At 36.8% G+C, this 21,980-nt stretch overlaps 1 protein-coding gene across 2 annotated transcripts; it reads left to right on the top strand.

Annotated features, from left to right (window-relative positions):
* Positions 1-463: 463 nt before the first annotated feature.
* On the top strand, positions 464-21,689 carry wdr4 (WD repeat domain 4). Of its 2 annotated transcripts, XM_088913908.1 has the most exons (11): positions 464-553; positions 1,678-1,740; positions 2,806-2,952; positions 5,370-5,526; positions 6,566-6,678; positions 7,779-7,839; positions 8,723-8,821; positions 9,372-9,436; positions 9,853-10,036; positions 10,690-10,759; positions 20,738-21,689. In XM_088913908.1, exons 1-11 carry the CDS (start codon positions 471-473, stop codon positions 20,914-20,916), a joined length of 1,221 nt encoding a protein of 406 aa, XP_088770034.1. In that variant the 5' UTR covers positions 464-470; the 3' UTR covers positions 20,917-21,689. The 2 variants fall into 2 exon arrangements, with proteins under 2 accessions (XP_088770034.1, XP_088770035.1); XM_088913909.1 differs by lacking the exons at positions 464-553; positions 1,678-1,740 and adding an exon at positions 2,142-2,240.
* Positions 21,690-21,980: the final 291 nt, after the last annotated feature.

Here is a 21,980-nt window from a genome sequence, read left to right as displayed (position 1 = left end):
ATAAAATATATAATATACAGTATATAATAACTGCACATTTTCCTTTTTGTGTTATTCTGTATTTGTGAAAAGAAAATAAAGTTTTTAAAAATTAAAAATAATGCGAGAACAAATCCTCCTTTTACAGCGATGACCTTGAAATTGTCCGTTTACATAGGACATTTAATAGAAAAGTCTCGATAAAGTAACTTGCTTAAGAATATAAATAGTAGTAGTACTCCATCTGGTATTTAAACCCACAACCCTCTAGTTCCAAGTCTAAACAGTAGTAAATCATTGTTTTTTAATATATGTAGAAAGTTTCGAACCATCTCACAACGACTTATTTGTTAATGTAATGCACTTTCTAATGGAACTTCTTTACCTTTTAAAAGCAGGGTATTTAGATTTAAAGCCCCAGCTTGAAAGTTTGCGTAATTATGACGTAATAAACGAGCGACAATTCCTATCTTACTCCACGTGAGGAAGACATGGCCCTGCTGGAAGTACGCAAAGAATATCTGGTTGTAAGCAGTGGAAGTAAATTTATTGCAGTTAAAACTGAAGAGATCAGGTTGGTGGAATTTAGTCCTCCTGTTTTACATTGAGATTATGATTAGAATGCTTTTGTTTCTTCCGGTTGAGGTTTTTGATTTTATTTCAGGAGATTGCATTAAACTGAACTGGAGTCTTAGTGAACGTAAGATACAGGTGATCGTTCTGAAATTTTAGTTATTTTTATTAGATATAATAGTAACAATACTGTATTGTTAAGAAGAAAACTAATCTTAGTTCACAATTTGTTCTTGTGGAATTACGCTGTTAACAGTGAACGAAATATTTGTTGAGCTGCGTTGTTTTGGGCAGAATGACAGTAATGTAATTTAGAAGTTTTCATTCATTTCACATTAGTGTCGATATTATACCGTAACTATAAAACTATCAGCATATTCTATATTTCCTTTAAATCTTTTAAAATTCTATTTGCTGCATTAATAAAGACGCGGATAACTGATCTTTTTCGAAAAGGTCTTCACGAAATTAGTTCTTTTGAGACTACAAAATATAAGAAGGACGTGCACTGCAGTACAAAACTCAAATTTCAGATCCTTGTGGCTTTAATGTTGAAGATTTTTTCTATAAAAAATCTGAATTGTCTTGAAAATACAATTTGTGCATACATTTACAGATTAAAACGTACCATCAATATAATATGCAATCAAGATCATTTAACATTTGCCTAACAATTTATTTTGACTTGGTCTTTATTATACACTGTTCCTCTAAGTATGAAGAATTGTGAATCAAGGGAGTTTTATTCAACAAGTTTCAAAGGCCTTAAATATGCCCAGTTGAGTAATTGTGTTTTTGCAATATTAAGTTGCAGGAAAACTAATAGGTCCCTGTACCTCCATAAACTGTGTAATTCACAACTTTATAGTGTGTAGTGCAAGTTATACATTAAATACACAGTTGTTTATTTGCAATATTCAAGGTAAATAGATATTTTTTAATTTATAGTACATGCTGTATATATATCACACTTAAAAATCCGTTTTCAAGTAGCGGGTAATGAAAGGTAAAACCATTAAATATAAAAAATATTAGAATAAAGTAAAATAGAATTCACAGTACTCATAGGATTGCCATGTCCTGAACTGCAGTACTTCACATGAATTGTTTTTCTATGTGTTTCAGGGAGCCGTTTGTGTATGACTGCGCTAAAGCAGAAAACAAACCACAGGAGAGTGGAAATAAAGGGTAATTTTCGCTTTACTCTTGCAAATAGTTCAGTGAAAGTCAAATGCAGTTATACAGTTATGTTATGTTTATGTTAGTGAGCCAACAAAGACTTCAGATCTTATTACAGCCATGAACATCTTGGACTAACTGATATGGTTAGTGAAGCTTTATAAGGCATTGACTTACTTCTTAAGAGAGGTAGCAATAGTCTTATCTGTCTTTCATTTTCAAACAACATTATTCCTTATGTAGTAGATTCACTTTCCTATTCCATCTTATTTTCTTAGTATTTCTTAGTTCTTAATATTGCATGTCCAAGTGGATGTCTAGAATTGGTATTATGAGGAATCCTGAATTATTAACACTTTTTATAATATTGTAATCAGGTGTTATATTGAGATCTAACAATTGTGTGGCAGAGAGTGTACCACAGCCATTCAGAGAATTACCACCCACATTTGGAGATGGAAGTGTGATGGTATGGGCTGTAATACAGTATGGATGGAGATCTGTTAATGGTTAGTAATTGCTCCTTGACTGATCAGTGCTATAGAGAAAATGTTGATACCCTACACATTGAACCTTACTTTGAGCAAAATTATGTCATCACATGTTGCGTGCATTTGTCAGAATTTCCTGTGTGCCACATGTTAGTGATGGACTGTTCATCCAGAGTTAACCCAGTAAATCACTGGATCAGTGTGCATGCCATCAGAATACACAACCTTGTACACTTGTTGAGCTGTGTACAGTACTTCCTTTAGAGTGGAATAGGATTTCCTATTGGCATGTTAAATAGCATTACAAATAGCAAATGGGAGACACAAGATACTGAACTTGTTCATTATAAAACTGGATACCCAGTCCATGCTTTTTTGTGCTGAAAACATGAATCAATTTGTTTGTTTAGTAAAGCTCACTAACACACTAAACTCTCTGTGTGGCTGTTCAGTGATGCAAAGATATATCTGAATCTAGGTGAAGATAAACGTAAGTATAGACAGCTGCCATGTGCTAGACAGTGTAGTCTGGTAAGTTAACATATAACTATCTGCTGTGTGAAAATGTTTTTATTTATTTAAGAGATGAGGTTGGAGCTGAAGAAAAAGGAAGTGACAGAATTTTGGCCATGGCTTTCTCCACCTCAGGAGAGTACTTTGCTCTCACAGATGACAGCAAACGTCTCGTCCTGTTCCGCACCAAGCCAGTCTGGGAGTGTCTTAGCACCAGGTAGTGTAATAGAGCCGGGGTTCTACTTCAAACTATTTTTCTAACACCTTTAACCATACAGAACTTCATGCAGTCGCTTTTAAACCTGCTTACCCTTATTTCTGACTAAACAGCTCTTAATAAGAAAGGAATTTATGATGTCAGGGGTGAAAATGTATCTAACAGCCCACAATGAGCAGTTTTTTTTTCTACTTCAGAGGTCAAACTTAAGTTATATTTCAAGTAAAAAGCAGCTGAATGAGAGGAGTTTTGAAACTTATAAATTTGTTACAGGGTTAATACTAATTGCAAATTGTTTTCAATGTTTAAAGAGCTAAAAGCAAATTTCAAAGTATTGCCTATACTGAAAACCAAAGTCAGTTAGCCTGTGATTAAGAATTCAGTTATAGCACACACAAGAAGATGCAACAGAACACCATGACAAGGACTGGGAACCACTGTATTAATAGGACTGTACGCCACAAGGGATGTAGAGAGAGTCCATACTATCAGACCGCATTTCCAAAATGCCCTTAGACATTCTCACTTTTTGGGCAATTTTTATTTCTTTATTTGGTTGATTGCAGTATTATAGTAGTTGCTCTTACATTAAAATCCTGTTTGCTGCTGTCCTGCATGTGGTAAAGATAATATTGATGGCTTGAAGGGTCCACAGCTGTTTGTAGTCAGCAGAATACTCTGCTGTTGACCATGACATCAAACTTGGCTCTAGTGATCAAGATTAAGACAGTGCACATTCACTAGCATGTTTTGGAGAAATGTCCAGAAATTAGGTTATGAATTTGATGATATTGACATCAGTGTATAATTTAAAATATTTTTACAGCCCACATCTAAATAGATTAAAACAAAGCTATTGGACTGTTTGAGAGGTAGTAGGTATATTGTTTGGAGATTTGGAAGCCATGCCTGTCTTAAGATATGCAGCTCTTCTTTTCCTGGATTTGATCACAGCCGCTCATAGGCTCAGAGCAGAGTGCCTCTCCCTCTACAGCAACAAACTGCAGTGCCAAAAAGTCTGGCTTTCTGCAGCAGGAGAATTCTACACTATCTGGGTTTCAAGGGGGTGACATCACATCCTGTAAATGGCACAGTGCCACTGAGCTGTGCTATACCAGCAGACTGATTAACAGCTTTCCTTTCACATGTGCCCCGTGCAGTAGAATGTTATACAGCTAGGTGTTCAGTCGAAAAAGTTAAGAACACTCTAATATTATGTTATACCGGTTCAGTGTTCTATAAGAGATGCCTCCTTGGGTTGACGTATTATATGACATTCATATGGTAGAATTTCACTTTCCTGGCTGGCTGTGAAGAAGTCGTTAAGAGTCTACTATTTTTATCCATATTTGTTCATTGAAGGAAAATTGGTAACCCGCTCATCCAGGTCTTGAGTGTCATAGCTCTGGCTGTCATAATATTGTCACTTTTAAAAGTGGCATATTCTTCCAGTATGGTCAAAAGTCCTTTCAAGACTGAGGTTGAAACAAAGTTATTTTCTACTTTGTGATATCAAGTAAAACTGTAATTACTTAAAAGGGACAGAACTGCAACAGCAACCATCTTTATTTGTCATAGACATTTTTGCCATCTGTACCAAAATATGCTAGAGCACAGAAGAAAGACTAGTCAGGGCGCTCAATGCGGAAAACCATCTGTGTACAATTACACATCAAACCATCTACGTGAAATAAATAGTGCAGAAGGCCAGTATAATCACTGACTGTCATGACCATCTCTCGTACGGTGAATATCAGCTCCTTCCATCTGGTTGTCGATTTAGACTACCCAGATTCAAATGCAATAGAACCAAGTTATTTTTCATTCTCATGGCAAATAATCTGCTAAATCTGGACAGTTGATTTTGTATACATATTTTCTTTCTCTTTTTCAAAAGCCATTTTTGGAGCCTGAATGGAGAGTTTGGTGAAGTGACCATAACCCATTATTTTTTGTCTGTGTCTATAAGTTACTCAGAGACACAAACACATAATGCAACACATGGTTTAGGTAACACCTGGAAAGTGGTTGCAGAATTACAGGACAGTTACTGAAGAGCAAGTTTGTAGAACAACCACCAAGTTGTCCAAAAGGTCCTGGTGTAAACGGCTTGTGGGTTACAGGACAGAGAGGTTTGCAGGTGCAGTAACTGAGTAAGGTGAGCTTGAGGAGATGAAACTTGATCAGAGATGATGCCATCCTAATGCTACTGTTACCATAAGATTACTCATGTAGGTTCATGGACTAGATTATTTGGGATCATCATTGTGTGAATTTAAGGTGTATTTTGCTAGAATAGTTTGTTAGCTAGTAACATATTTATTCATGTTTGAGTGCTCCATGTGGTTCTTTCTCCATATATTTAATCAACTGTTCAGTTTTCTGGAGCTGGATAATAAACTGGACTTTCTGAGCAGGTGGGTAGTTCGGAGGTGTACTTCTCTGACAATGACCAAAGCAGAAGACCAGATCCTTGTGGCAGATAAGTCCGGAGATGTGTATTCATTTTCATTGTTGGAGCCCCAGAAGCCAGCTGAGCTTAAACTGGGCCATCTCTCTATGTTGCTGGCAGTGGTAAGTAACAACATTTACCAGATGTGATTAGTCACTGGGTCTACTGCTTCTGCTCAAGTTATTTTTAAAAAATTGACTCCTTTCAAATTACAAACCTAACTTATAGAACTTGTATTAGAACTTTATTTCAGAAACAGCTTGTGTGCTAGTAAATGACAATTTAACATTTTGCACAGCTATTAACTATTAGTGACAAAAGGTAGAGAGTACCTAGCTAAGTCTTATGCAATGGTTATAACTAGTTAAGTGCTTATATATCGCTGATAAGGACCTATTCCTTGCCTACTGGTTACAAAAAATGTTACATGTGTTCTGTTACAAGGTCAGAAATTAGGGTGTAATAGATCTGTTTCTTGATAAGTATAAAAGGTAGTCTTTTATTGCTTTTTTATTTCTATTTTTTAATCACCAAATTTGAAATCATAGTTATACGTTTTTTTCTGTCAAAGAGAATCATTCCTTGCTGTACCACAAGCTCTTCATTGCCTTATAGTAATCCTAGTACTGATGAAGGAGCAAACTATTCCTCCCTGACATCACTACTGCGTGTAGTTGTGTCCATGTCCGCTTCTAGTGAACAGTTTCACAGAAGCCCTAGCTGTCTAAATCCATACCCACACTGATTAGTCATCTGACATCTGGGCCATTGGTCTCAGCCTGCGCTATGTGATTTCTCTAGTATAGTCTCTTTAAAATAAAAGTCTGTTTAAAAAAAAGATCTATCTCACATTCAGTTAGTAAGATGAGGGCTTTTGAAACTTTTTTAAAGAGAACACTAATACTGCTGTGTTTAAGTCATTTCTCATACCTTTTCTGCCCCAGTGTTTTAAATAAAGTTACTCGTTCACGCGTACATTATCTTTTAATCATACATTCTTATAATTCATATGATCTTCAGTGTTGGGGGACAGCCGTGATATTTGCTCCAGCACACAGTATCCCAGCTGGGAAATACAAACAGTGAAAGGTTTGGGCAGTAAAATGGTAACACATTTTATTTGAAATGTTTCAAACTCTTATGTGTTCTCCCTTATCCAAGGCAATTAGTCCTGATGACAGGTACATCATAACAGCAGACCGAGATGAGAAGATCCGAGTCAGTTTTCTGAAGTCACCCTATAATATCCAGTCTTTTTGCCTGGGACACAAAGAGTGAGTACCAAGTACTGGGTTGTGTTTGCATCTGGCATTAAATGAGCTACATATCCAGAAAAAATTGTAATTCCAGTTTTAGCTTTTTTTTTTTCAGACTGCATAACTCCCTTTTTAAACTTAATGATTTTCAGGTGATCTATGTGAAGATATGAAGTAATATTTGTCAGCAGATCTCTTTTGGTAACTGGCAAAAGTGACAAGTAGTAAATTAGTCAAGTGTAGGAAAGCCATATTGATGAAACATGTTCACGGATGAGCATGGAACTCAATCTATCAACTCTATCAGATAATAGAAAAGGCCAAACAATCAGCTCTCTCAGTAAATACATAAAATATATTAAATTAAGTTTTCAGGCATGTCATGTGTACAATAAATAAATGCTGCAATTTGCAAGCCCTATTTGTAATTAAACCAAAATAATACAAATTTGATCACAGACTAATACATTGCTAAGTTTTGTGTTGTAGCCGTAACAGATAGGAAACAAGAATAAAATTAGGACAGGAGGAATTACTGTTTGTAAAGAACAGAGAATATTAAATTCAGCAAAAAAGTTAGGACCTGAGGATGCAGAAGGAAACCAAGTACAGAAGTGTTTAAAAGGGAAAGCAGAAGTCACAATGAATTGCTGAACCACATGAACAATTACACAGGATCCTTCAAATGCAAAAGATCCCAAACAAGGCGGACTTAGTGGCCTCCTCTTTGGTTGACATGTCCTGTCAGTGCAAATACAGACAGGACACTGACATAGACATTGTAGACAGGATTCTTAGTGCCTCTTTGTAGTAGAATGAGTAAAGTGAGCTTTTCACTGGAGAATTTAGATCCATGTCCTGCCAACTACCTGGTGATCCATTGAGGATGTTTGAATTCACAGCAGGTTGGATGCTGTTCTTCCTGTGACCAGCCTATCTTATTTTGCAGTGGTGCACATGAGTTAAACTGTGTTCACTCTTAGGGAGTTATACTGCAATGATCATGGCTACTAAGTCCATCCAGCACAGAGCTGATTAGCCCCACACTGCCTATTGTCTTAAGTAAGGATCAAGAAATTCTTATGTTTACTTTCTTAGTTCATTTGATTTTTTTGCAGGTTTGTCAGCTCTCTGTTTGTGCTGCCTTACCAACCTTACTGGCTTCTGTCGGGCTCTGGGGTAAGAACATAAGAACATGACTGCCTTTTTATTGACAGTCATGTTCCCTCTAGTCTTGGACTTCTGTGGGTGATGCTACCAATATATACTATCTTGCCTTCGTTGGTGTTCTGTTTTGACTGAGGTGATTCCTCTCGATTAAACCCCTTATGCTTTCTGTTGTATGATTCCTGTGCTTCTGTTTAGTCAGTCTTCTGTAGAAAATCAGCAGGTCTGGGTTAGTACAACGGCATGAAAGACCCTAAGAGGCAGTTCATTCTTTAGGTTGGACACCCAAGCCACTCACTTATATTAGGGTGCTTGGGCCAAAATAATAGCAGCCAAACTAACATGAAGCACTGATTGTTTTTTTTTAATTGATTGTTGTTAACTGATTGTTTTTTTTGTATTTAATCTTTCTTTTGTTCTTTCTGTTACATCAGGTTTAATGGTAATCACTGTACTTCCATTTCAGATATTTGTAAATCCCTTCCGTATATGTAACTTGATTTTATAGATTTTTAAAAGCATTTCAATGATGATAGTATTCCATATGATCATAAACCTCTTTAATGGAAGGAACATTTATTGTGTAGTATCTTCTGCTGATTTGTATCTTTGAAAAAGTAGCCCTTTCCAAAACACAGATCAGTCAGCTGGAGGTGGAGAAAAGGAGTAGTGAAGCAGATAAAGTGCTAATGCCAAAACCCTACCACGTCTGTCTGCAACATATGATGAAAGGATGTCAGATGCTGTGTTGTGACTCCACTAATCTTGGCTAAATTTAGAGAAAACTCCTTTAACTGAGCATTAAAGCATTAAGTAAAAGTAGTGCAGTTGAGGAATGGGCATGCATTAGAGTGGCTTTGGAGAATCTGTCTCATTTGACTGCTGTTGTTAACAGGATGGAACTCTGAGACTTTGGGAGTGTGAGTTTGGCAAGGAGCTGCAGAGCTATGACCTCAGAGAGCTGAATGGTACAAAATCTACACAGAAAGACAAGGTGAGACAAGATAAGTCCATCATCAATAATTATTCTGTTGCCACTTACTGACACTTTAACCGAAGAGACCTCCAAAAACCTAAGAGTTAAATGTGACATCCTTAGCTACTGTGTTTACTCTGAAATGCCCAGTGACTGCCAGTTGTGATAAAATGATCCCACGTTAGCAAACCCGCTTTCCTACAACATATTCATTTTATACTGCTAACAGAAAATGAAAACAGGAACTGTAGAACTATAGTGAGATCACTTTATCTACCTATGTGCTCTATTCATTAATGGCCACTTATTCAGCTGCAAACTGTGAGCCTGACTGTTAGCTGGGATCATATTCCTTTGAAACATGTATATAGACTCCAAATCCCTGTCTTACCTCTGCTATTTAAAAACAAAATATTGTTCTCTCTCTTTGCAGGAATTTAGCTTAGTAACTGAGCATTTCTGCTACCAACAAGAGTGAGAACAGAAATTTCAGTTTCCCAGACCAGTACGTACTACTGCCATATTATTTTAATAATCTCTTTCAGTATTATTGTTTTGTCTTTGTTAGAAGTTTGCAGTCTCCAGAATTGCCAGTTCACCGCAAGGAGATTACATTGCTGTTTTGTGTGGCAGGTATATTTTTTTAATATAATATAAAACTGGGAATTGCATGCAGGTAGATGCCACGTGATCAGATGATATAAAACAATTTATCAAAGATTTTATTCGAAAGATGAAATTTAGAATGTTTTGGTGTAAAAAATGAAGTCTTTGTCAGATAATATTTAACCTAGACACGTGCAGAGTACTACATGTAGTTAGCAGCAACATGATGTGTACATGGAAAAATTAGACTTTCTGTAAGTCCAAGACTTGAGAGTCCGGATTAAACGAAACAGAGAGTCATCATATATCAAAGGAGGTCTGATTTTAACTCAAAGGTGTACCTGCTGGTAATTTCTGTTCATCCCCCTTGGGTTCCTGTTGATCTTGTAGTAATCCCTAGAGTACTAGAAGACTCTGCATATTTAATTGTGGTGTCCTGGCAGTTTTCCAACAGTGCACATCTTCCGAGTGGATTTCAATGCCCAGAGGCTGATGCACCAGGAGCAGCTTGATCTGGCACACAGCTCCTGGGATGTGGCTTTTGATCAGTTAGGCCGACTATGGGTCCTTCAGCAGAGCAAGGATTGTCCAGTTGCCCTCTACAGACTGACAGGGGACTGTTGGAAGGTACACCTCACACACTACTCTTAGTGGAGCAATTAGCCCTTGTGATTTGAAGATAGGAGGGCCTATCTGTGTATATCTGTTCTGTTATTTTTTATATAAAGAGCATCTAAAGAAATGATCACTCACTGTGTTCAGACAAAACATACAAATTTTGGATGTTCTTTAAATGTTATTGGCATAATTTTTTATTAATCGTGACTGATCATGATACACTTGGGTGACTTTTAACTGTTCAGTAAGCACTAAATAAGTTAATAGATATTGTTGATAAGATAAATATGATTAATATTTAACACCAGTTAAATATTGTTAGATTGAGGTTTAATTATAGAATTGTCAAGCCTGTTACATTTAAAGGAGAACTCCAAATTGTATTTTTATATTTCTGGGTTAGAAAGAATCTGTGTTGATTGCATTTCAAATCGGAATGAAAGTAAAGCGTTCATAGTACAATGTAAAATCCCCAATTACAGATAATTTTAACTATTACACAGTTATAGACGTGATGACCATCTCCTAATCCCATTCCTGTCATAGTCTGACACTGCATCAATCTCTGTTTAGTACTAAGAATGTGACATGAGTACAGCTATTACTTGTTACACTCTAGTCTTCTGCCAGAACCAAAACAGTTCTTTTTTTATTCTGCATAGTGTGACACTGAAGATCCAGAGGTGAAGAAGGTAACAAAGATTCTTCATTCACAATGGGACATGTTTCAAGGTAAGAAGTCTGTGGTGATCTACTAGGCAAGAGAAATACTGATTACACATCACTTCTCTACTTAGAAATATCAGAATATAAATTAAATGGCGCAGTTATGAGTAGTTCCTTATGAATAGTAGTGGTTCACCATTTATTTGAGAAAAAAAATCATTAATTCATAGCAATGTAGCTTCCCAAGGGTTGTTTAGGATAAGCAGTTTTTACTATCAGTACTTGTCATCAGTAATATCAAGTACTGAAATGCTCATAGTTCATCTAATTTGCGACTGCTGGTTTGTTGCTAACTATAATGCCAGCAATTTCATAGCAGATTTACTGTAAGTGATATCATAAAACAGACTGAAGAATCTTATTCATGGAAATGGACAACAGTTGATCATATGCACCTCTGCCACAATGAAAATTATGGAATTATACTTAAATGTAAATATTTGCAAACTAGAGGAGGCTATTCGGCACAGATAGTCTAGTTCTTAGAAGCCATTTTTTTATCACAAAGTCTGATCCAACAAGTTCTTGAAGAAACCTTGAAGGTCAGCCTCAACAACATTATTAAATGTTAATTTCAGGCTCTTACTATTGTGTGGAAATACAGGACTGAAAATATGTACTAAAATTTTTAGTTCCACTTCTGTCTTCAAGTTCTTGTTTTGTTGCTGATTTTGATATTTCATTCAAGTACTGTATTTGTAGTCCGTAAGATTTTAATGAAGTTGCCTCATAATATTCATTGTTCAGGATAAAGACAATCGAGCTCCTTTAGCAAGTCTGTGTATGAATTTCTCAGAGACCAAGAGTGTAGTGGTAGCTTAAAAAGTACACAACAGTATTCCACTTTCTCAAGTGTCTTTAACTCAGTCACTCAGTGTGGTTATTTTGGAAAAGTTTTGAAGTGCTCGTTCTGACTATATTAAGTTTTTATACTTTGTTAAAAGCTATAATGTTTTAAACTTTTCTATGAATACGTGCTGGCATTATTTAATTAAAAAATGTTTACTTTTAGAATCTGCTTAATAGAGAGGAATTGCGTAACAAAAGAAATTGATAACGATATTAATTTAAGGATCTACATATAATATATTTATATGGGTTGTAGTATCACCGTATTCCACTTTCTTTGTAAACATCTGCATCAATTGCTTTGAATAATTCACTCGTGATTACATTGGAAACCTGTCTGTTTAAGTACTGTTTCTAAATGACTGACCTCCAGGTTGTTAGGCAGGTACCCAATCCACTGTACTAGTGTTTTTGATTCCCTGTCAAGGCACACATTTTTCTTTTAACAAATAAAGACTAATTTTTTTAAAAAAAGATAGTAAATATAATGCACATTATATTGACATTTTATTTTTATATATCACAACATGTTCAATAAATAAATTGGAAAGGTGAATGAGAAAATGTGAATACTGTCAACAGTGGGAGTAAAAAACATTTCAACCGGTTAAATACTGCATCCCAATGTGGCAATTTAAGTAAAGCTGTTAAGACAAGTCTTAAAATGAAATAGTATATACAATATACAAATTACATTTATAATTTAATTTAACAAAGCGATATTAAAAACACCACTGAAACCAAACTATAATAATGTATCTGATGACTATTAACAATATTAAATAACTATCACATGGAATTGTATAACTAAAGAAATTAATAACAGTAATTTAAGGATATAAATATAATATATTTATATAGCTGGTTGTATTAACATGGTCCACTTTCTTTGTAAACATGTTTTATTTTTTCTTTTACTCATTCAGTCATGAGTACTTTTGAAATATTTTAAGCTGTTTGTTTCAGCCGTGTTTCTGAGCGGCCAGCTGATGCAGCGAGTTTGTCAATAGGGCCCTATCTAGGAGTTTTGAGTTCAATGCCTGCTTAGGGCAGAAGTTTTTCTTCTAACAAACAAAGACTCCTTTTTAAGAAATTAAAATAGTAAATATTATGTACACTATATTAACAATTATTTATTGTTAATGTATTCAATGTTAAGTGATATTAATAATGAAATAAAAATGTGATTGAGCAAACGTGAATACTGTCAACAGTGGGAGTAATTTTAATTAAATGTTTAAAACACTTTAAATTTTTTAAACGCAACACACGTTTTGTACACAAAAAAATCACATTCTCCCCTCTCCCTGTGGTGTGAAGAAGATCAGCAGGTCTTTAAGTAGTAATAATAATAATAATAATTGCTTACGCTTATATAGCGCTTTTCTGGACAAGTCAAAGCGCTTTACAGGTAATGGGGGACTCCCCTCCACCACCACCAATGTGCAGCCCCACCTGGATGATGCAACGGCAGCCATAGTGCACAAGAATGGTCACCACACATCAGCTATCAGTGGGGAGGAGAGCAGATTTATGAAGCCATTTCATAGATGGGGATTATTAGGAGGCCATGATTGATAAGGGCCAATCGGAAATTTGGCCAGGACACCGGGGTTACACCCTTACTCTTTTCAAGAAATGCCGTGGGATTTCTAATGACCACAGAAAGTCAGGACCTCGGTTTTATATCCCATCTGAAGGATAGCACCTGTCCACAGTATAGTCTCCCTGTCGCCATACTGGGGCATTAGGATCCACATGGACCGCAGGGTGAGTGCCCCTGCTGGCCCCACTAACACCTCTTTCAGCAGCAACCTTAGGTTTTCATAGGAGGTCTCCCATCCAGGTACTGACCAGGCTCACACCTGCTGAGCTTCAGTGGGTTGCCAGTTGTGAGTTGCAGAGTGATATGGCTGCTGGAATTAACCGCCGTACCATCTCCAGGATACTCGAAAAGGAGGGATTGTTCCATGCCAGCCAGCTAAGACGTTATTACCTCGCAGTGGGGGAAGGGAAGTGGGCTGTAATTTCACTCTCCATCAATACACATTCCCAAAAGTCACTGATGCAGCTGATGATGGTCCTTTGTATTACAGGTACTACAGTTTGTATTAGGGGTAATTGTGGTGTCCATTGTGGCTTTCAGTTTAAAGGATTTTATTCTGCATCCGACTTGGAGCAGTCTGAGAAATGTCGCAAGGCAGATGTTTTATCGATATAAGGGTGCAGTGTCTTAACACAAACTCTAACAGAGCTGTTTGTAAGAGAAAGGTGACTTTCTGCTCAATTACATGAGAGCTACAGTCAGATAGATTTTAAATTCTTTAGGCAGCATTAGCTGTTTGTCAAATTCACCTACAGTACTTTGTGCAGTACACGACTTCTGAAAAGATACCTTTTTCTCTCGTGCAATTTCACCCATGGTTTATTTTTTATAATTCTGAAACTTGGATGATGTGCCTCAGGGACTCATTCATAGTCTAATCAAAATAACCCCACGTACCCCCTGCCGGGTCTCCCCTCCCGCTGTTCCACACCCGCGAGAATCACATGAAGTCAGATCCACAGATATACAGAAACAGTAGCGCACACGGCAATGAATGGGAGTGAGTTTGTATAATATATGAATATACAGTATGATACCATGTGGTTTCAAAGCCAGTACTGTATGTGTTATATTTATTTAAGAATCTAAATATATTTATATAGCTGGTAGTACTACCATAGTCCACGGTATACTACCAGTCCAAATATTTTTCTTGATCAAAATTTAAAGTTAAATTTCTTGTTGCTGAAATTTGTATTAAGACAAAATATAGGTTTTCTTTATAGACTTGTAGACAATGCGGATGTAAACCTGAAAGAGGCGCATCACGTTTGCAACAAGCTATAATATCAAACTTTTTACACATCTGGCTATGTAAAAAATATAGCCAAAAGGAACGCTCTGAAGGTTAATTCCAAGCTGAAAAGACGAGACTCATCGTGTCTTCTCTATAACTCTTCAGTTTACAGCTTGTCAATTGTCATTCGTTATTTATATTATTAATAATATATTCTGTATTGCATTTAAATTGGAACATTTTTACATATATAAAAAGGTGATACACAATGTGTCTCCTCTGTAACTCTTCAGTTTACAGAAAAATTCCCGCAGAGCCACACAACATAGTAAATAACAGCGGCTAGCTCACTTAAAGGTGTAACACGTCTTCACTGTCATAGTACAGTTTCAAGATATTGATAGGCTGTTCTCTGGTTACTGGCAATTGTAAAAATAACCCTTCTACCCTCCTTTGTTTAACTTAAAGAATTAATAACGAAACCATCACTTATAATAATTCATCCAGATACACACACTCACACCGGAGCCAATTTTGCCAGAAATAACCTCCCAGTAAGTATTTGGACTGTGTAGTACTGTACAGTACAAAATAGGGTTGAAAGTTTTAGATGTAAAGTTAAATTGTTGGCTGATTACTGGCTGCTGAAATTTGGAATAAGACAAAATATAGATTTTCTCAATTCAGATGTAATCTGATCGGGCTTTGAACCACCTGGGTGCAGGGCGCTACATTACAGTCCATTGCCCATTACCACTATAAGGACAATTAAAGTAAAAAAAAATCGAATGTCGAAATGTTTCCAAAACATCCACTTGTGATATTTTAGCTGCTTAGTTACATGATTCCATATTAATATTACTATCAAATGGTATTAAATCAGTACTTTTTTTTACAATATCAGCAAGGTTGCTGCTGGAAGAGGTGTTAGTGGGGCCAGCAGGGGGCGCTCACCCTGCGGTCCATGTGGGTCCTAATGCCCCAGTGTAGTGATGGGGACACTATACTGTAAACACGTGCCGTCCTTCGGATGAGACGTAAAACCGAGGTCCTGACTTTCTGTGGTCATTAAAAATCCCAGGGTGTTTCTCGAAAAGAGTAGGGGTGTAACTCCGGCGTCCTGGCCAAATTTCCCATTGGCCCTTACCAATCATGGCCTCCTAATAATCCACATCTATGAATTGGCTTCATTACTCTGCTCTCCTCCCCACTGATAGCTGATGTGCGGTGAGCGTTCTGGCGCACTATGGCTGCCGTCGCATCATCCAGGTGGATGCTGCACATTAGTGGTGGTGGAGGGGAGTCCCCATTACCTGTAATGGGGACCAGAAAAGCGCTATATAAGTGTAAGCAATTATTATTATTACTACATATTCTTTGGAAAAAAATATAACTTTTTATGAAGTACAATATATAAACTTTATAATGTTAGAACAAGAACGTTAAAACCATAACCTACTGTAAGTCACCAAGTTATTGACTTTGATGCATAAAATATTTATGACAAAGGTGGAATACTGTTGTGTACTTTTATATTTAGCTACCACTACCATCTACTGAATGTACATCAATATGAATGTACATATGTATTACGTTATACTACTGTTTTTACTTTCAACTACCAAAATTTAAGTTTAGATTTTCTGTATGTGGATGTAAACCTGAAAGAGCCACATCACGTTCACAAGCTACAGTATAATAATACATTTTCTATATATCCAACTGATCAACAATCTTGCTTTATAAAATATACCTACTTTTTAATTTGTTTAATGTTTAACGTGCTGTAATGCACAGTTTAAAATTAATAAAAGTCTAAACAGTATACAAATTAAATTCTGTAATTGGAAAAAGATTGTCCTTTAGCATTGACCGGGATTTGTAACCAGGCGTTTTCTGGTGATGGGCCAAATGCTACACATGCCACGCTACTAAATAAAGTAGTGCAGCCTCACAACTGAGTGTTTCTAAAAAGCTGCGGTACCCCATAGCCCCTGAACTGCAAACTACTGCCGTATCCCCTGCGCATTCTGAATGGTTGGATCTGTAGTTTGCTTTTTTTGTATTATTGTGAGAGTTTCTGTATAAGGCCTTAAAAGAATATAAAAACCTGGCCTTTTTACTTTAAAAAAAATGCTCCTTATATTAAATACAGAATATGATGCAAAAGATAAATTTTCAACAGCTGTTCTAAGTATCTTTTGAGTGCAGAGCATACAAAAGCAAGGATTTTGTGTTCAGTAAATGCAGTGTATGTCTGAGAAGGAGATTTTCACACGTCACTTTTCACAGTGGCTCAATCTCATATTGGAGAATTTAAAGGGAACTGGCAAGTTATGTTTTTTCAATTATGGGGATTTGATGCAGATATTATTGATAATTGCATATGTGTACAAAGCACACCTGATATTTGAAGAGTTTTGAAACTAATTTTGATAAATGATGAATCCTCATTTCTGAATATGTTAAAAAATGTAAGATATTAAAACAGTTACTAGAAATAAAAGCTTGAATCAGACTAATCAACTTTTAATCAAGCTGGTTGTCTAAGTTAATGATACCATTACCAAATTTTAATATTTTAAAAATTGTTTTTAGCTCTTAATAAGGTTACTATAGAGTCTGCTAGATCCACCTACTTCTCTCACATCATTGAAAATCACCAAAACAACCCCAGACATCTTTTCTCCACCATCAACAGACTGCTCAAGCCAAACTGCCCTACCACATTACCTGCCTCATCACAACTTTGCAACACATTCTTAGATTTCTTTAGTTCTAAGATTGACAACATCCGGCATCACATTCTCTCCACTACGCATATCATTTCCATACCTCCTCCCTCCTCATCCAACTTCTCTGGTTCCCGTCTCTCCAGCTTCTCTCTTCTTGACTCAGCATCCCTAAACAAACTAGTTACGCGCATGAAACCCACCATATCTATTTTAGATCCCATTCCCACCACTTTATTCCAGTCCTGTTTCTCTTCTCTCTGTCCCATTGTCCTCAATATTATACATGAATCCATGAGCACTGGCATTGTACCAACGGTCCTCAAAACTGCTGCCATTACCCTCGTGCCAAAAAAGCCTAACATGGCTCTCGACAATCTTAACAACTTTCACCCCATCTCCAACTTACCCTTTCTCTCTAAAATTCTAGAACGTGCTGTCACACTTCAGTTACATAACCACCTCATGACAAACAACCTTTTCGAACCCCTCCAATCTGGCTTCCGTCAACTTCACAGCACAGAAACTGCCCTGGTCAAAGTCACCAACGATCTCCTAATAGCTTCTGATTCTGGTTCTTTCCATACTCATCCTTCTTGATCTCAGTGCTGCCTTTGACGCTGTTGACCATAACATCTTACTTTCTCGTCTCGAGACTGTGTTTGGAGTTTCTGACACTGCCCTCAAATGGTTTAAATCTTACCTCACTGATCGCTGTCACTTTGTCTCTCTCAATGGGTACAGGTCTGAAATTGGTCTTGTCAAGTCTGGTGTCCCCCAGGGTTCAATACTGGGCCCCTTGCTCTTCAGCATGTACATGTTCCCACTTGGTCAGCTTTTAAGATCACATGACCTCAGCTTTCATTTTTACGCTGACGATACTCAAATATACATCCATACCAAACCTGACACTGATGTGGCTGTCTCTGTTCTATCTAATTGCATCTCTAACATAAAAATTTGGATGACTCAAAACTTCCTTCATCTTTACTGCGACAAGACTGAACTCATGCTTATTAGTACCCCCCATCAACTTCGTAAAGCCAGTCCTGTAACCCTATCTGTAGATGGCTCTGTACTTGAGCTTCAGTCTAAATTGAAAAACCTTGGGGTTATATTCGATTCTGGCTTAACATTTGACCCACATGTGCAGCATACTGTCAAAACATCTTTTTTTCACCTTAGAAATATCGCAAGACTACGCCCTATGCTATCATTAACTGTGGCTGAAAAGCTGATCAACATATTTGTATTCTCTCGAATTGACTACTGCAATGCTCTACTCGCTGGGGTATCTAAATCTACCCTGAACAAACTGCAGTATGTCCAAAATTCAGCAGCCAGAATACTTTAAACTTTAAAATCCTCATGCTCACCTATAAGGCTCTACATGGCTTGGCACCTCAATACCTGTCTGAACTATTATTTCCCTACTCCCCACCTCGCAACCTCCGCTCTTCAAATTCTGCCCTCCTTACTGTCCCCCAAGCCCGTCTACATTGCATGGGTGACACGGCCTTCTCCTGCTATGCCCCCAAGCTCTGGAACTCTTTACCCAAGGATATCAGAGAGTCACCTTCTCTAAACTCCATCAAATCCAGGCTCAAAACCTTCTTCTTCAGAAAAGCCTTTTCTTAACTGGTCCCATTCTTCACCCCTCTGCTCTTCTTAGTACCACCTTCCACAGTCTCCTCTATTGTTATTGTTGTATTGTTGTAATTGAAATTGTTACTTATCTTGTGTATTCTTCTTATTTATTGTTGTATTCTTCTTATTTATTGTTATTGTCATCCTGTAAAGCGCTTTGAGAAGCCACCTTTAAAGGCGCTATATATAATAATATATAGGTTATTATTATTATTATTATTAATATATTAAATGGTGTTTAAAATGGGTAGCAACTTCATATGAATTTCTGATTTTCAGAGCTTTACTTATTCTGATAGTTTTGCTGATATATAATCAACCGGACCCCTACAGAAAGGAACAAACCTGTTCCATGTTTGTCTGTTTATAAGAAATTGATAAACTATTAAGAGCTATTTTGCATGCATGTAGTAAAACCTATGAATACAAAATGGGAATTGTTGCAGTTTCCTAAAATAACAGGACAGCATGTTCTTTAAAAAATGGTCAAATCACAATACTTAGCTAAAATATCCAAGACTGGGCAGAACAAGGTCCATCTGCGTGGTACAAACTTTGTTTCCTCTCCCTTTCTCCTCCTTCCTGTTTTTTATGCTGTGTTTTGATGAAGGCTCTTAATGACTTTTCAAGATGTAAACGAGTAATCTTGAAAATTCCCTTTTATCCTCTGTGTTTACTGGCCTGTGAGATCAGCTGCATCTAAGTAAAAGGGATCTCATTGTTTTTGTATTTTATGACACCTTCCCCAGTCATAATAAGATAAGAGAAAGCAGTAGTATGAATAAAGAAAGCTTGATACCACAGGAGGTCCACGAGACGAGAAGTGAGAAACACGGCCTCAGTCTTCAGCGTGTGCTTACAGCTGCTTATGAGCTTTGGTGTTTTCTAGTCAAGGGTCTACAATAAAACACACACAAAAGCATTCACAGCAAGACAGTGGTTACCATTGCTGACGTTCAAAGCTGGGGCACTGAGTTCATTTTCAGAGTGCCATTGTCAGAGTGGGTGCGGAGTTTGTGTTTTTTTCCCCCCGTTCACCTGCATTTCCTCTGGGTGCGCCGATTTCTTCCCACAATCCAAAGACATACTGGCAGCTTGATTGGCTTCTGTGAAAACTGGCCCTGGTGACAGTTTGTGTTTGTGTGTGCCCCACAATGGGCTGGTGTCCCATTCTGGGAGTCTCTGGCCACCCCTACGACTCTGTATTGATAAAGTTGTTGGAAGACGGTTGGATGTTTTTGTACCTTGGCCTCCTCTTGTCATATTTGTGGGCTGGACTTGCAACATAACGCTCTGAATATAGCCTCATCAGCTGATGAATCCTGATGGTCAGTTCTGTGCAAAATTGAAATCCAAAATAGACAGAAACGAACAATTTCAGTAATTAAGTCACTAAGACTAATTCTCATAGTTCACTAAATTTGAGCTAGGTGTCTTGATGTTTTAAAGGAGAATGTATACATATTTTTAATATTGTGTATGCTCAGCATCATTAGTTTATCCAATTTAAATTAAGTGTTTGGTTGAATAATATGTACTAACTTTGACTTTTGTGATAAAGGTAATTAAGAAATAAAATAGGTTCAGAAATAATAGTATTATTTATAGCCATAAGATTGTAGTGGTAGCACAATCAATATACTTAATTTTAACTAAGTTTGTCTTCAATACATGCTTGCGGAAAATTACTCTTTTGTTTTCCTTGTTTTATTTAAGATGCTAAACCTGAAACCTTTTTTAAGTCCAAATTTTCAGTAACAGAACTGTGCTATTCCTAAATATATCTAGACATTTTTATACAGTACGGGCTAGTATTGTGTTTTTTCCTAGGATCAGTGGCATTCTCATTTTTCCCGTTCTCTCTACTCTGTCCTCGTACTGCTGTAAATTGTGGCTGTGGGTCATCGCTACAGAGTCAGTTGGAGGTGACATCCGCTACCACAATCTCTACAAAGCCAACTTTGACAACATGGCAGCCTATCTCCAGAAGAAGCAAGAGAGGCTGCAGCAGCAAGGCAAGAAGAGACCCGGCGCACATCCAGAGTCCAATGGATCAAACAAAAAGCCCAGGGCAGAGCAGACCACATCTTAAACCTGCACCTCCCAGCGGACTGCACAGACTGATAGAAGAGTCAGGAGCTGCCTGATAGAGCTGCCTGGGTGTCAGGGAGTGCTTTGGACTGCAGCCTTGAAAATCAATGTTGGGTTTTAAAAGTAAAGGAGATGGGTAATGGAATTTAGCAATTTATAATTGCAATCTACGTTTACAGCAGTCCTTAACAACAATAATTGGTATATTCAGCCATATTAAGCAACACATTTTAAGTTTCATCACATGGCTTAAACAGAAGACAACATTCCTAATTTTTAAATTGGAACTAGAGTGAGCTGTCACATAATCTTTATCTTTAAATTAGTTATGTTTCATCAGTCACTTACTTAGGTAAAAACATGCCTGTGAATGTCCCTAATTTCCCCAAGCAAAAGCTAATCCCAAAATCTCATGACAATTTTTGTATTGGTGTCTGAAACTCTTCTATAAGATGATGTGGACCTGGGGCATAAAGAAAAGTCCTGACTTGTTTCAGAGTGAATGGGAAATATTTGTACATCTGTCATATTCTCATGAAAACTCATTCTGTGAAAGCTAATTTTATTTTTTATTTTATAAAATGTTTTCATTAAAATTCATTATTTCATTTCTTTTTCAGGTCAGATACAGATTAAATGCTTTGATTTTAATAGTTTGTCCAGGGGATACAAACTTCAAAGGTTTTGTTTTTATTTGGAGAGTAACATCAGTAATGTTGCCAAATTCTGCAATTAAATGTAGCAGAGAATTAATTAAATTATTTTTAATTTCCAGTTCATTCTCAGCACTTGATTCAATTATGAGGAGATTACTTATTTACTATAGCTTGAAAATAGATTTAAATGAGCAGCTGTTACATCCAAGATCGGGCTTATCAGTATGGTATAGCCAAAATTTGACATGTGAAGCAAGCCAAAGCAGAATAACAAAAAATAATCTTTATATTATGTAGTGCCTCTCATTCTATATTATCTCAACACGAGATATTTATTATATGTAAACTAAAGTTAAGAGAAGTACATTCAAAATAATACAATAAGTAGAATTAAAAGCTACAGTATAAA

The sequence above is a fragment of the Atractosteus spatula genome, chromosome 4 (genome assembly GCF_055471065.1).
Source record: "Atractosteus spatula isolate fAtrSpa1 chromosome 4, fAtrSpa1.hap1, whole genome shotgun sequence".
Classification (NCBI taxonomy): Eukaryota; Metazoa; Chordata; class Actinopteri; order Semionotiformes; family Lepisosteidae; genus Atractosteus; species Atractosteus spatula.
Note: the sequence above shows the minus strand (reverse complement) of the source record. Positions and strands in the feature narration are given on the sequence as shown.